The sequence below is a fragment of the Mesoplodon densirostris genome, chromosome 3 (assembly GCF_025265405.1).
Source record: "Mesoplodon densirostris isolate mMesDen1 chromosome 3, mMesDen1 primary haplotype, whole genome shotgun sequence".
NCBI lineage: Eukaryota > Metazoa > Chordata > Mammalia > Artiodactyla > Ziphiidae > Mesoplodon > Mesoplodon densirostris.
The window spans coordinates 108,729,158-108,743,990 of record NC_082663.1 but is presented as its reverse complement, the minus strand read 5'-3'; the positions used below and the strand labels follow the sequence as shown (position 1 = coordinate 108,743,990).

Below are 14,833 nucleotides of genomic sequence, written 5' to 3'. Positions count from 1 at the left end.
AGATGACAGAAACAGTCACTTTTGTGCACAGCACACATTGCACCCAGGAATATGTTGCTTTCCAAGGAATCAGAATTCAGATTTCCCACAGGAAAATTACATCTCATTATAGGAGAAAATGAATCCAATTTATGTAAAGTTGTAGTGAAACAGTGAAGATTTAGATGCTAAACCCTTTCAAAATAAGCTGATTCCTGTAGTCTTACTGAGTCCCTGGACGTGCACATGTGTATTCACACGGTAAAATGCACTTCTCCATTCCCCATTCACTTTATGCCTCATAGAACCATATTAAAATTACAAGAGCCAAGTTTACCAGACATTCTGGCATAGCGTGGCTTGTTGGAATAATATTTTCCAGAAACACATGGCAGCTCTAACAGAATCTTTTCCTTCTGGATTGTAGATATAAATGAATGTGAAAGCAACCCGTGTGTCAATGGGGCCTGCAGGAACAACCTTGGATCTTTCAATTGTGAATGTTCTCCTGGCAGCAAACTCAGCTCTACAGGATTGATCTGTATTGGTAAGATTCATACGTGGTGCTGATGTTTCAGTTTCACTACAAAGATAAGCAGAGACCTCAGGACTTCTGTGGATAAAAACAGAACACGATCACAGGAAGCTAATAATTAGGAGTTACTTCAGTTGTTTTCTCTTGTTATCAAGATAGGAGTACAACATGATAGCATAAACTGGACAGGCTCTTAAATTTTGTTAGATTCTGGGAAGCGTTCCTTTCTTATAAGTATATATATTATGCTATATGTTATAAGCATTTCCATACCACACACATATTTATATGCATTCCCCAGGAATGCCTTAGGCATCAATACAATCAAATCCTTACTGCATACTTTTTATAAACAACCTTCAATGGTAAACAGAAATGTGATCACATTTGGACTCAGTTAACAAGAATTTAAAGAGTTTAAACTTTAAACAAATAGAAAGAATTTATTGTTTTTTTTCATTTCTCCCATCAATCATAAATTTATGAGCTCCAAGGAAGAGAAGATAACTGTTTTCTTGCTTTGGGAAATCTCTAAGAGAGAAAGATTCCAAAACTTCCAAGACATCTTTCAATGTATCTGAAAACATATAAGGTCAGTTTTTGATAAAGACGATAGGAGATATATAAAATGAAATAGTCTGATCTATCACTATAAGCAACCGTTCAGCATATGTAAGGGAAAAAACGATCCCAGTCATCCTTTCCTGCTTCTAGTGTCTATGGCTACACTGGCTAGGTATACGTACTTCATATTATTACCTAGTATCCACCTTTAAAGGGAACTAAATATATATTTCCAAGTAGTTAGGGAGATGTTTCAGTTTTACATAGTGCCAAATAAATTGGCTGTTTTTGTTTGTTCTTTATTCAATATCAATTTTCAATTTAGTATTTTCCAAAGACAATAGTATTTTCAGTATTATGTCTGATGCTAGCAATGTTTAGCTGGATGCTTAGAGTACCTGTTTGTCACAGGAGGAGAACTGACCAAGTCCAAAGTTTCAATGAAAACCTTCCCTTTGGAAATGCCAACTCTTCATCTCCCAGTGAGGTACAGCTGGTGAAATTTGAGCCTTGCTCAGCTCTCCAAACTAGGAAATAGACTGCCATCTGCCTAGGGCATTACTTTTTTTTCTCACAGAATTCCTGGTTTGGGGGGAGGACGTGTGGGTTGGATCTGGTAAGGCAGAAATATTTTTGCTAAGCCACAGTTTCCAACTGAGATAGACTCGTTTTATTATGCAAAGGAAATGAACTCAGCATTAGTCAATTAATGTCTCAGAAAACTAACTTGTATGCCACTTGGGCATCAAAGATATCTTAGTTTTTGCTTTGTCATAAACACGTCTATGATTTTGGCCTTTACCCTTATAGTTATTAATGAAAAGGAACAAAGACTTTTTATTTCCAAGTCATTATGTTGGACACCTAAACACCACCATATTTTTCTCAGCCAACGTGTTACGTGTTTTCATTCATTGTGATCAAATTTGAAGATCCCAGCCTAAAGCTGCTCAGAAAGAAATTTACTTAATATTTTAAAATCTTAGACATCATTTTCTCTTCTTTTTTATTAAAAACAGAATTCTAATTTTAAAAAGGGAGTTAATAGTAAAATATACTTAGGAAGTATTATGAATGTACTTTTTAATAGGACTGTCAAACGGCTTTAATCAGCAATTAGCCTGCAAGCTGTTCTTGGTAGGGGCCAAATCTCTAAATTTAGAACTGGATAAAAATTCCCTGATGTAATTAAAAATTTTAAATTGTCCAAATGTACATGAATTAGTTAGATACAAAGAATATTTAGGGATTTAGAAGATATTATGCAAACTTCCTAAGTATAAACCAATCTTGAACTGTTCTATAAACTGCTTGAAGAGACTGCTGTATGCTGGTTGAAATGATTAAATATAATAGAACAATAAATTTGGTTAATCTTTGCTGCATTGCACTGCTCACAGCTGATAGCTCTGCATAATCTAGTCCAATTTCCCTCATCTTTGGCTTGGATCTGCGTTCTGTCCTTAAATTACATGGACACGACAGGGGCAATGCTCCTCCTCTTAGCCTATTAGCAGTGTTTAGCACAGTTCATCACTCATCCCTTCTCAAGAAGTTTTTCATTTATGGCCTCCTCTTCTTTTCCTTTCACTTTTCTGGCCAGTTTTCTCAGTTTCCTTTGTTAAATCTTTCATATTCTCCTGTTTTCCAATTTGAAATGTCTCACAGGTCAGTCCTTGGACCTCTTTGCTTCTCTGTCTTATACTCATGCTTAGATGGCCTCTACATTGACTCACATTTCTCTCTCCATCCTTAATCTGTCTGCTAATTTCAGATTTGTATTTCTAATTATCTGCACAGTGTCTCCATTTGGGTGTCTAGTTGACATTTCAGACTTAGCATATCTAAAACCAAATTTCTATCTTTCAGCTTAAATCTGTGTCTCCTAGAATCATTTCTGTCTTGTCAAATGGTAACTCCATTCTTACAATTGCCAGCCTCTAAAATCCTGGAGTCACCCTTGATGCCTTTCTCTCAAACTGCACATTTAATCCATCAGTAAATCCTATTGATTGTACTTAACGTTTATCCATATTTCAACCACTTCTCACCACCAAGATCAAGAACCCCCAGTCCAAGCCACCATTATTTCTCTTCGTGATTTTTACTGTAGCCTCTAGCTTATCTGCTTTCCCTGCTTTATTGTTTTTCAGAAATCTTAACCAACCTCTGACTATATAACTACGTCTATATTGTGACTCTGTGTGTGTGTGTGTGTGTGTGTGTGTGTGTGTGTGTGTAGGTATATAGGTACACACACAAGAGAAAAAAACAGTCAGGAGATAGAGATGGATTGTATATGTGTGTGTATGGATGGATTTGGGGACTTTTCAGTGTTGATACAATACCAGCCTACAGAAGCAGAGTAAAGCCTCTGAAATCATACAGTGCAGGTTTGAATCTTGATGCTGACACTCTCCTAGCTGGGTGAACTTACTTGGGTAAATTAGTTGACCCCTGTGCCTCAGTTTTCTCATCTGCAAGTTGTCCATAGCTTATAGGGTTGTTTTATTGGGTAAATAAACTAATACACGGAAAGCCTTTAATAGTGCTTGTTGCTACCTCAATAAATATTAGCAAATATTATTACAATATGTCTTACTTAAAATGACTACAGCCAAGGTGATAAATCAGTAATTAACCCAGTCCTTAAAAGACCATTTAAATACACAGTAGCCTTACACAAGCATCTCTGTTTCCTCTGTGCTATGGAATGTATAGGTTTAAGCCTATAAAACTGTAATTTGAGACCTGATACAAATGCATATGAGCAAATCTTTTTCATTTGCACACAGTTTTTATCCAAACTGAATCTCAAAACAGAAAAAAGCAAATGGACTGCCTATTTCTTCCCCACATCCTTGCCCCATAACTTTTTGTATTCAGTCAAGGACAGAATTGTTTGTTTTGTTTTATCTTCTGTCCCAGAGGGCTTGGGTTGTAGGTAATGTCCTCTTACCCACTACCTTGTTCCATAGGGAATCAGATTACAACGTCTCCCTTCATGGGCCTGCCAGTTTCATTGCAATTCCCTTTCTGTGTTTCTGGTTGTTTTTTTATTATTATTATTGTTGATTTTAGCAGTATAGCTTTATTTGCCCTTATTATTAGATGAGTTTTAAAGTAAATACTGTAGTTCACATTTAGGTCTGTGATGCATTTTGAGTTAATTTTTGTGAAAAGTGTAATGTCTGTGTTTATATTAATTTATTATGACCTTAGGTTTGATAGTGACTTGCATACAACACCAAGAGCATGAGTCATGAAAGAAGTAATTAATAAATCAGACTTCATTAAAATTAAAAACTTCTGCTCTGCAAAAGATATGGTCAAGAGAATGAGAAGCCAAGCCACAAACTGGGAGAAAATATTTGCAAAAAACATATCCAATAAAAAGACTGTTATCTGGGCCTCCCTGGTGGCGCAAGTGGTTGAGAGTCCGCCTGCCGATGCAGGGGATACGGGTTCGTGCCCCGGTCTGGGAGGATCCCATATGCCGCGGAGCGGCTGGGCCCGTGAGCCATGGCCGCTGAGCCTGCGCGTCCGGAGCCTGCGCGTCCGGAGCCTGTGCTCCGCAACGGGGGAGGCCACAACAGTGAGAGGCCCGCATACCGCAAAAAAAAAAAAAAAAAAAAGACTGTTATCTGAAATATAAAGAGCTCTTAAAACTCAACAATAAGAAAACTAACAACCTAATTAGAAAATAAGCTAAAGACCTTAACAGATACTTCACCAAAGAAGATATACAGATGGCAAATAAGCATATGAAAAAATGCCCACATAATATTTCATTAGGGAAATGCAAGTTAAAACAATGAGACACCACTACACACCTACTAGAATGGTGAAAATCCAAAACACTGAGAACACCAAATGCTGACAAGGATGTAGAACAACAATAACTTATTTATTGTTGGTGGGATTGCAAAATGGTACAGCCACATTGGAGACAGTTTGGATGTCTCTTATAAAACTAAACATACTCTTACCATACACTCCAGCAATTGCACTCATTAGTTTTTATTCAAATGACCTGAAATTTATGTCCACCCAAAAACCTGTACACGATATTTATAACAGTATAGAGTCGTTGACTGTAAAAAAAATGTACCACTCTGATGTGGGATATTGATAGTGGGGAAGGCTGTGTGTGTGAGGGGACAGGGAGTATATGGGAACTCTGTACTTTATGCTCAGTTTTGCTGTGAACCTACAACTGCTCTAAAAATTAAACTCTATTTTAAAAAATGAAAAAAAATAAATACTGTAGGAATAGGCTTTTTCTTTATTGTTTTCCAAGACTGTGACCACACTATGCTATTAAGCTTTGTTAAATTGTTTTACACATCACCTGCAGAGGGATCACCTCAGGAGCTTGTCAAATGCAGACCCCTGGGCCACACACCTGGAAACTTATGAGTCTGCATTTTAACAAGAAGCTTGGTAATGTTATGCACAGTAAACTGAGAGCCACAGTACTGCAAGGAAAACTTCACATATGATTTATTTTACCCAATTAATATTTGCCATGTCAACTTTGGATTCCTTTTCTCTGCTTCAAAATTGGTTTTTTAATGGGCATTTAAGGAAGAACTTAAATCTGATGTAGAAACATAGTATAAAAAGTTAGGAGTAGTTGCCTCTGGATGGTTGGATTACAGGTGATTTTTATATTTTCTCTGCTATTTCTTCAAGTAGTTTATCATAAACATGTGTTACGTTTTGAACTAGAGATAAGGCTATACATATGTATCATAGAAAGATGCCTGAAAGAAAATACATCAAATATTAGCCCTGGTGTGTCTTAATGGTGGTTTTATAAGTGATGTTTATTTTTTTATCTTTAAGATTTCTTTTTTCAAATTATTCATCAAATAATTATCTTCAGTTGGAGAGGTGCTGGCTTCTCTCCAACAGAACGAAATTGTGTGTGGTTTATTTGGTGGGGAGTTAGGAGAGAAGGAGATTATTTGGAGAATGTTATTAGATACAATCTTAAATATCAAAGTATCTGCCATAAAGAATAAGTCTTATGAATATTTTTCATACAAGTAATGATCTTATAACAGTAACGCCCTGTATTTGCAAATCCCAGTACGAAATCGTGGGCAGTAGCAGCTGCTCCTAGAATACCCATAGATATAATTGTATTAATTATCATATCGTGTGAAATATATACAGTACCATATTTAATTTTCATGTATGTAATATGCTATATTTAAATGCATGTATGTGTAAATGTCTATAAAAAAGTTTTTAAAATAATGGTTTTGTTTTTTAATACTACTAAATAATGCCTTTGATGTATAGAACTGAGTTCTATTTTCTTCAGAGATGAGAGCTCCCCACTATTTCCTGTTCCTTTTCAGACAGCCTGAAAGGGACATGTTGGCTCAACATTCAGGACAGCCGCTGTGAGGTGAACATCAACGGAGCCACTCTGAAATCCGAATGCTGCGCCACCCTCGGGGCCGCCTGGGGGAGCCCCTGTGAACGGTGTGAACTAGGTAGGAGCCTGGCCAGTGGGCTTCTGGGCTTTTCATCAGAAAGCTTCTTCCTCAGTAGGCATCTCTTTCTCTGTATATTTCCATCATGAGGAAGATCATAAGATCATTACCCTCCCCAACATGTTGTCTTTTCTGGTAAAATGTATTCACTTCTTGAAATATGTTTTTGGTTTATCCTTTTACTTTAAGCAGACCTTCTGAATAGTTTGGATAAGGAAGGGAATCAACTAGAATTTAGCTACTGGGTGACTATCAGTATCCTCCAATATTCTTATTTGCATGTGTCCCGGTAGAGCATGATGTCTCTTTTCTCTAAATCTTTTGTTTACTTGTGATTTGGTTGACAGTGTGAAAGCAAAAGGAAATTGTAGGAAAAATTATGAGAATCTCAATATGGGTCAACACTGATGGAGTTACCACAGCATGTCATGTGCTCCACTGAATTGAACAGAGGGCAGCTGGAGTCTTTTGCCTCTAAAGCCCAGATTGTGGTTTTTATTTAGTTCAATTTAGATTCCATTATACTGTTTCTTGAGCTTAAGACAGTTGTGTTTTTTGTAATGAAGTAAAAATGTGTCCTTTGTTCTCACAGATACAGCTTGCCCAAGAGGGTTTGCCAGGATTAAAGGTGTTACTTGTGAAGGTGGGTGCGTTCTTGAATGACATTGTAAGTCTTTAGAGCAGTATTTAAAATTAACATTCACTCTCACACTTTGGAGATATTTATCACTTTCAAAAACCTTGGGATTTCAATAAAAATACTAGATGTAGTCAACAAATGTTTTAGAATAATATTCTTAGGAAACAGCTTAGAATTTCCCATTTCTCCTCTTTATGCTGTTGGGTGAATTTTTGTGAGGACATCACTAGCCTTTAAGGTACAGAACAGCTGGCAAAGGTGTATGTCTGGGATGTGTTTTATGGACAGGCAAGGCTGTGGTAGTTTTCACAGCTGGTACCCAGGAAACCCGGTGGCTTCGTTGTGGAATATTTCTGCTTAACTCAAGTAATAATCCACATTGTATTGCAGAATGAATATGCTATACATGAAGTAAGACTACACATGCTTTTTCTACTTGTAACATCTTTCTCTCTCTGCTTGCTTCATTTCCCTGCAGACGTTAATGAGTGTGAGGTGTTTCCTGGTGTTTGCCCAAATGGACGCTGTGTTAACAGCAAAGGATCTTTTCATTGTGAGTGCCCTGAAGGCCTTACGTTGGATGGAACTGGCCGTGTGTGTTTGGGTAAGTCCATGCTGTCTTGTGTTTTATGCATGAAACCAAGCATGAATTTTCTTATTTTTTTGGATAGTGGCCTGACCAAAACTATTTGATCTATAGCTGGAAAACTTGCTTTAAGTGAGATATTTGGGGGAAGCTCACCAGAGGATATTTTTAAAGTGAATGAATTTAAATGAAATGGTTTCTGTATAATACAGAAAGTTAGTATACTCACAAATTTATCTCAAAAATGCATCTTCCCCAACTGAAACTCTGTACCTATTAAACACTAACACCCCATTTATCCCTCTCCCAGCCCCTGGCATCCATGCTTCTACTTTCTGTCTCTATGAATTTGACCACTCTAAGTGCCTTATAGGAAAGGAATCATATGATATTTGTCCTCCTGTGACTGGCTTATTTCACTTAGTGTGGTGTCTTAAAGGTTCATCCATGTTGTAGCATGTATCAGTATTTCTCTCCTTTCTCAGGCTGAGTGGTGTTCTATTGTATGTATGTACCACATTTTATTTGTCTACTTATCTGTCGATGGACGCTTGGGTGGCTTCCACCTTTCGGCTGTTGTGAATAATGCTTCTGTGAGCGTGGGCGTACAAATATATTTTCGAGTCCCTACTTTCACAGACACACAAAAATTATAAGTTCTTTAATCAGATATTTTAGGCTGTTTAGTCTTTCACACTGAGTCAATGGAAGAAGAGAACTATGTATATTTTGAACATAGAAGAAAAATTGGAGACTCGTGTTTGAAGTTTAACATTTACCAGCCCATTGCAGCTATGCTCCTTGACAAGACAGTGGGGAAAGTCATGGCAAAGTTATGTGGCTTCTGTGTGAAAATATTGACTGATCCTACCCCTTCCTTTACCATCTTCAGAATTTAAATGTTCTTAATGCTTTATTTTCTAAAGATTTTAAATAAGGAAGCTATTTCTGTCAGCATTGTATTATAGAAGTGCCTAGCTGACTTTATTTTTTTATCAGTGTTATTCTTGACTAAACTTAAGTTTCATGATTGAAAAAGAAACTTCTATTGATTCTATGTTGTCTCTGAACAATTTTTTATTTACTTAAGGGATTTTTTTCCCAATATCTTATGAAACAGTAAGTTTTTAGTTTTGTAAAATAACTTTACATAGGCTTGTATTTGAAATTTAAGCTTGTAGACAAAGTGTGAGCAATGGTAGTATTATATTCCAAGATCTTCAAGGTATTTAAATAGGTATTCTAAAATTATATATTAACTAAGTATTCAAAAAATTATATATTAAAAATTATTCCAAACTATATAATATATATTTTTAAATTATTCTATTCAAAGATCTTTAAGGTATTTTAAAAACAGGCATTTTTAAAATTAGTAGTAAGAAAAAAAGTTTGCAACAGCATACAGTTTAGTTATTATAATAACACAAATTTCATTTTAAAATAATTTTTGATAGCATATTTAAATTTGGATACAAAGTATGACTGTAAAATCATATGGAAAAAAATCATATGGAATTGTTTAGAAAGTATAATATCCAAAGTCCAATTATAAAGAAAACTTCTTTTTGGAGTTTTATTCTTAAATTATCTCCAAAGTTTAGAAAAAAGTAAAGTATCTTTTGAAGATGACAAAGTAATAGTATCAGTATGGTCAAATAACTAATGAAATCAAATTGCCTTCAGTAACTAAATGATGCTATATATGAATTGATATCATTGATTTTAAATTATCACTCAGCAAAATAAATTCTCAGTAATATCACTCAAAATCATGCTTTTGTAATATTCTAAGAGGATATATTGGATTCTTCATCCTTGTACTTTTGTTAAATGCTTTTTTTTAACATCTTTATTGTTAAATGCTTTTTGTCACTACTTAAATTTTGCTACAATAATTTACCGTGGCTGTGAATGTGAGAAGGTTTCAAGAGATTGGCATATGAAAATGGAAAATATTCTGAGAACAAAAGAGATAAACTGCTCTGATAGAAGTTGATCTAAATCGGGAGTTCCAAACTCAGATGCTTGCAGGGGCCAAGCAGTTAACATAAATGAGTGAGGTGGTAATAAGGAGTAGTGGAGACTGCAACAAACTGTAAAGCACATGTACTATCCAAAGGTTTCCAAAATTAATATTTTAATTTAATGTATGTAAGCCAGTCAAAACATTCACAGGCCGTATGTTGACAGTGTTTTGATTCCTGATGTAAATATTGACATGAAACTCAGTAGTAAAGGCACAGGATTACTCTACCAGGCTCTTATAACTTTTTACATATGTAATTCAATTTTTTTTTCCCCAACTAATCCCAGAATTGCTCATATTTCAGTGGCCCTAAAATATGCTAAAGTTATTTATTCTTTCTGATGTCAGTGATACAAAAAAAGGATCATAGCTGATGATAAGAAGGAATCTTATCCCAAGGGAACCTTTTCTTCCTGAAGGTGTCAGGTGAGAATTAGGTAACACTGAAGGAGAGTCCACCTGTTCTCTCTTTAAATGACTGTCATTATGGTATACATTTCAGGAGGTCAGGGACTCTGTCTCCTGCTCATTGGTGTGTCTCCAGGGCCTGGCCTCATCCCAGGGCCTAAGCAGGTGTTTGGTATGTGAATGTTCAGTGCATCTTACAGCTTAATCTCAAACTGTGGTTCCCTCTCCCTGTAGATATCCGCATGGAGCAGTGTTACTTGAAGTGGGATGAGGATGAATGCATCCATCCTGTTCCTGGGAAGTTCCGCATGGATGCCTGCTGCTGTGCAGTTGGGGCGGCTTGGGGCACTGAGTGTGAGGAGTGCCCCAAACCTGGCACCACGGAGTACGAGACCCTGTGCCCCCGGGGGCCTGGTTTTGCTAACAGAGGGGATGTTCTTACTGGGAGGCCATTTTACAAAGGTAACCGTCAGCAGCGCATTTGGTCCCTTTGCACTAAAGCTCACCTTCCGCATTCTCTGAAGATTGATTTTGCCTTAAACATTTGATTTCGCACTTTATTGTCTTTGTTAAACAAAACATGCGACCAGCCTTATGGCCCAGGATTATAAATCACCTATACAAGTTGGTATTGAAGTGAAGATACTAAAAAAGACAGCTAATCTCACTTTTCTTACAGCCTTCTACTGTACTGCTGCTTTCCTCAGCACAGCCTGACGAGATGCAGCCCTGATGTTGCAAAAAGTTCTCTATCTCCCTTAAACTTTACAAAACAAATGGTCAGAAATAAAGGGATCAGAACTGTTCAGTAAAAATACAGAATTTTTTTCACAATTGACACTTCCTGTGTGGCATCAATGTAATCACTGAAAAATTTGATATCCCCCATTTTTACTTGAGTACATTCTTTTCCATCATGTTAGATTTTTAACTTAAAATGATGAACCTACCCTTTTATTTTTTAACATCTTTATTGGAATATAATTGCTTTACAATGGTGTGTTAGTTTCTGCTGTATAACAAAGTGAATCGGCTATACGTATACATATATCCCCATATCCCGTCCCTCTTGAGCCTCCCTCCCTCCCATCCTCATTATCCCACCCCTCTAGGTGGTCACAAAGCACGGAGCTGATCTCCCTGTGCTATGCAGCTGCTTCCCAGTAGCTATCTATTTTACATTTGGTAGTGTATATATGTCCATGCCACGCTCTCACTTCATCCCAGCTTAAGGGTAAGCTGGACCTACTCTTTTATTATCAACCGGCTCTACATTCCAGCTCTGTTCTGCCTGTAGATGTCAATGAATGCAAAGCATTCCCTGGGATGTGCACGTATGGAAAGTGCAGGAATACAATTGGAAGTTTCAAGTGCCGTTGCAATAGTGGCTTTGCTCTAGACTTGGAGGAAAGAAACTGCACAGGTGAGACTATTCTTCTGTTGTACTGGTAAACCTTGGCTCTCTTTCTTTTGCTATTTGGAAGTACTGCCTTTAAAAGCCCATCTTCTCCTAGGAATATGTACATTGTTCTTTTTATTTCCTTTTCCCGATGCCTAAACCACTTCTCCAGCAAACTTGTTATGAGAGAGCTGCAAAAGAGCATGAAAATAATATCTGTGCTACCTACAAGAACAATATAATAATAGGATTTTCAGAATATATGAGTACTAAAGAATATAGCCATTAAATCAACACTTGTATAAACTTGACATTCTGTTACAAATTTTAAGGTTTGTAATAGAGAAGTTGTAACTTATTTTCCTCATCTGTGGACGGTTTTCTTAATATTATGCTTCAGTCACAATCCATATCCATACCCTTATCCATAGCCATTCTCTCTAAGAAAATATACAAAATTCCAAGTTTTTCTATTAGGTAATATAACAAATTATTCCAAACACTTGAAGTATGTCTCCAAGGTCTTATTTTCAGAACTCTCATTTTTCATATTCTCTTTGGAATTTTCCCTTTTCTCCTGCCCCCACTACGCATTCATGATCTCCATTGAAGTGTCTCTCTTGACTTTTTCCTAGCTTCCTACTCCATAGGATCCTACTGATTCACTCCTGGCCCTACCCAGCCTAGACTATCCCCCTAAGCATTTCAGAACTATCCATCTGGTCTTGTGGAGTTCTGCCGTCTTGTCTTTCTGCCGTGCCTTCCATGCTGATCCCCGACTCCTAACCCCCTCACCACTGTTTTCTCCACTCGGGGCTGCTGAACTTGGCGGGGAGAGCCTGAGAAAAGGTGACCGAGGTTCCTGCATTCACCCTCAACCAGGTCTTTGCAGCTGCTGAGCGATACTTGTATTCACCTCTTTACGTCCCTTAATAAATCTCTCTTAGCAGCACTTCTAAACCTCTTATGACTTACACACCCTCTCGTATCACTATTCATTCCTTTTCTTCTTTATTGAAGTCAAACCTGATTGCCAGGACCCTTCTCACACACCCTCTTCTCTGGTATAAAATGTCCCTTTTCAGCCCTACTCTCTCCTCCACTTCCAGAGAAGGAAATGTGATGTTCTTCTGCAATTTTCCAGCGAAACTCTCTGCTTTCACTCTCCTTCCCTCTTTCTGCTCCAGGCCCTTCTTAGCAGAGTTCACTCCTCTCTCTCTGGCATCTCCCCCTCTTTACCAGTTTCTTTCCCTAGACCTGTAAACAAGTGCAGAGCGTCTCCTCAGCCCTCCTTTCCCCTCAGGCTACCATACTCTTTTCCTACTTTCACCTCTCATTCCTTTTAAGTAACCATTTGCTTTGTAGCCCCTGAATGCTGACCTCCCTCCTTCAGGCACATATATATACTCTTGCAAAAAACCTTTGCCAAGTTCAAAAAAATCTTTCTCTCAGTGCATAGTCTCCTTGACCTCTGGCCAAACCCCTCCTTGATTTTCTTCTCTCTTAGCTTCCGGTATTTCCCGTCTCAGTTGTCCTATCATGACTATGATGTTCCATCTCTAATCTTCCCAGATTCTTCTTGCCTTTGGCATTTTCCATCCCTTGGGCATTTTCCAAAGTCCTCTGCTCTCTCAACATTCTGCCTCTCAGAATTGCATCTACCATCACGCCTTTTTTGTTTGTTTGTTTGTTTTGTTTTTTTTGCAGTATGCGGGCCTCTCACTGCTGTGGCCTCTCCTGTTGCGGAGCACAGGCTCCAGATGCGCAGGCCCAGCAGCCATGGCTCACGGGCCTAGCTGCTCCGCGGCATGTGGGATCCTCCCGGACCGGGGCACGAACCTGTGTCCCCTGCATTGGCAGGTGGACTCTCAACCACTGTGCCACCAGGGGAGCCCCCATCACGCCTTTTTGGATGGCCTCTGTTGAGCTGACTCCTAGGTGCCATCTCTAGCTCTCTAGTCCTCCTGAGTTCCACTCCTGCATTTCTAACTTCCATCTGGACAGTTTCTCTTTGTTTTCATCTCCCTTTGTCCCATCCCCCTTCCTCTGCCTAGGGACTTCCTTGGATATATTAATAGTATCATTTCACTCAGGATTGAAGCCTCAGACTTAATTTTGACACCTCCCTCTCCCAATAGACAAGTGAAAAAGTTATATATATTCTTCCATCAAAATGGCTATCTCAAGTACTTGTACTATTTCTTCTACACTATTGTTGCTGTAGGTTCAGCTCCTCAGGAAACAGATTGAGCAGAGATTAGCAGGCACGAAGGTTATTAAGGCTTGGTCTTGGGAGGGAGGGAAAGGAAGCAGAAGTGGGCTGTGATGCAGTCCCAGTGTGGTCCTCAACCCACCCACCCTGGGAGCTCTGCATCTGGGAAGCACATCACAGTTGTCTTGAGTAAGGGCAGAGGGGCTAGGTGTTTACGTACCTGCATGATGAATCTTTGCATACATCTGCCCCAAGAAGGGGTGTGACTGTGAGGAAGATCGGCTTAGCTGAGGCGCTTCCTGAGGATAGTTCTCACCTCAGGACTTTCTGCCAGCCGCAGTCCCGACAGCTGAGGGCAAGGATGCGTGAGTCCTTCCTTCTTGAAGGGGGACCTGGGCAGCACCTCGCAGTCTCTACTACACTGCAGATTCCTCCAGCGTCTGCCACCCCAGTAAGTTTCCAATTAGATCCTTCATTTTCACAACCACCAGGTTTTTCATCCTAAAGCAGGGCTTGGATTGTATAACTTCCCGCAAAACAACTTCTATTGACTTAGATGATCCTAGACCTAGGTAAAGAAGCTTTTCCAGTTCTGACTGCCCTGTTTTTGGTGTGAAATTAGCCAAGTCACTTAATGCCTCTGAAACTCACCTCGTTTATACTGTATAAGAGAGAAGTTTGTTGACAGCACTGCGGTGTTGTGGGATGCAATGTGAAAGGACAGTGGGACACGGTCGGCTGCCCTTCTTCACAGCATGTAAGGCCCATCTTCTGCTCCCCACGCTGGCGCCCTCAGTAACCATACCCATCTCACCTGTACTTGCACCCATTATCAGCCTCTCTACAACTTGATGTTCTCTGAAATGCATTAGTTTTCTTCATCTATGTATTTTATCTCTTGCCCTTCTATTTATTCTACATCTTTAAAGTTAGAATATCTATGCAGTCTTCCAGGATCAGTTCAAAAGCCACTT

At 38.5% G+C, this 14,833-nt stretch overlaps 1 protein-coding gene across 1 annotated transcript in view; it reads left to right on the top strand.

The window, feature by feature from the left end:
- Positions 1-14,833, top strand: part of FBN2 (fibrillin 2) — a 230,142-nt gene that overhangs the window by 149,229 nt on the left and 66,080 nt on the right. The window contains exons 20-25 of the mRNA XM_060093309.1: positions 407-526; positions 6,448-6,585; positions 7,178-7,228; positions 7,704-7,829; positions 10,483-10,710; positions 11,546-11,671. Coding sequence (XP_059949292.1) covers positions 407-526; positions 6,448-6,585; positions 7,178-7,228; positions 7,704-7,829; positions 10,483-10,710; positions 11,546-11,671 — 789 coding nt within the window. The remainder of the gene's footprint in view (positions 1-406; positions 527-6,447; positions 6,586-7,177; positions 7,229-7,703; positions 7,830-10,482; positions 10,711-11,545; positions 11,672-14,833) is intronic.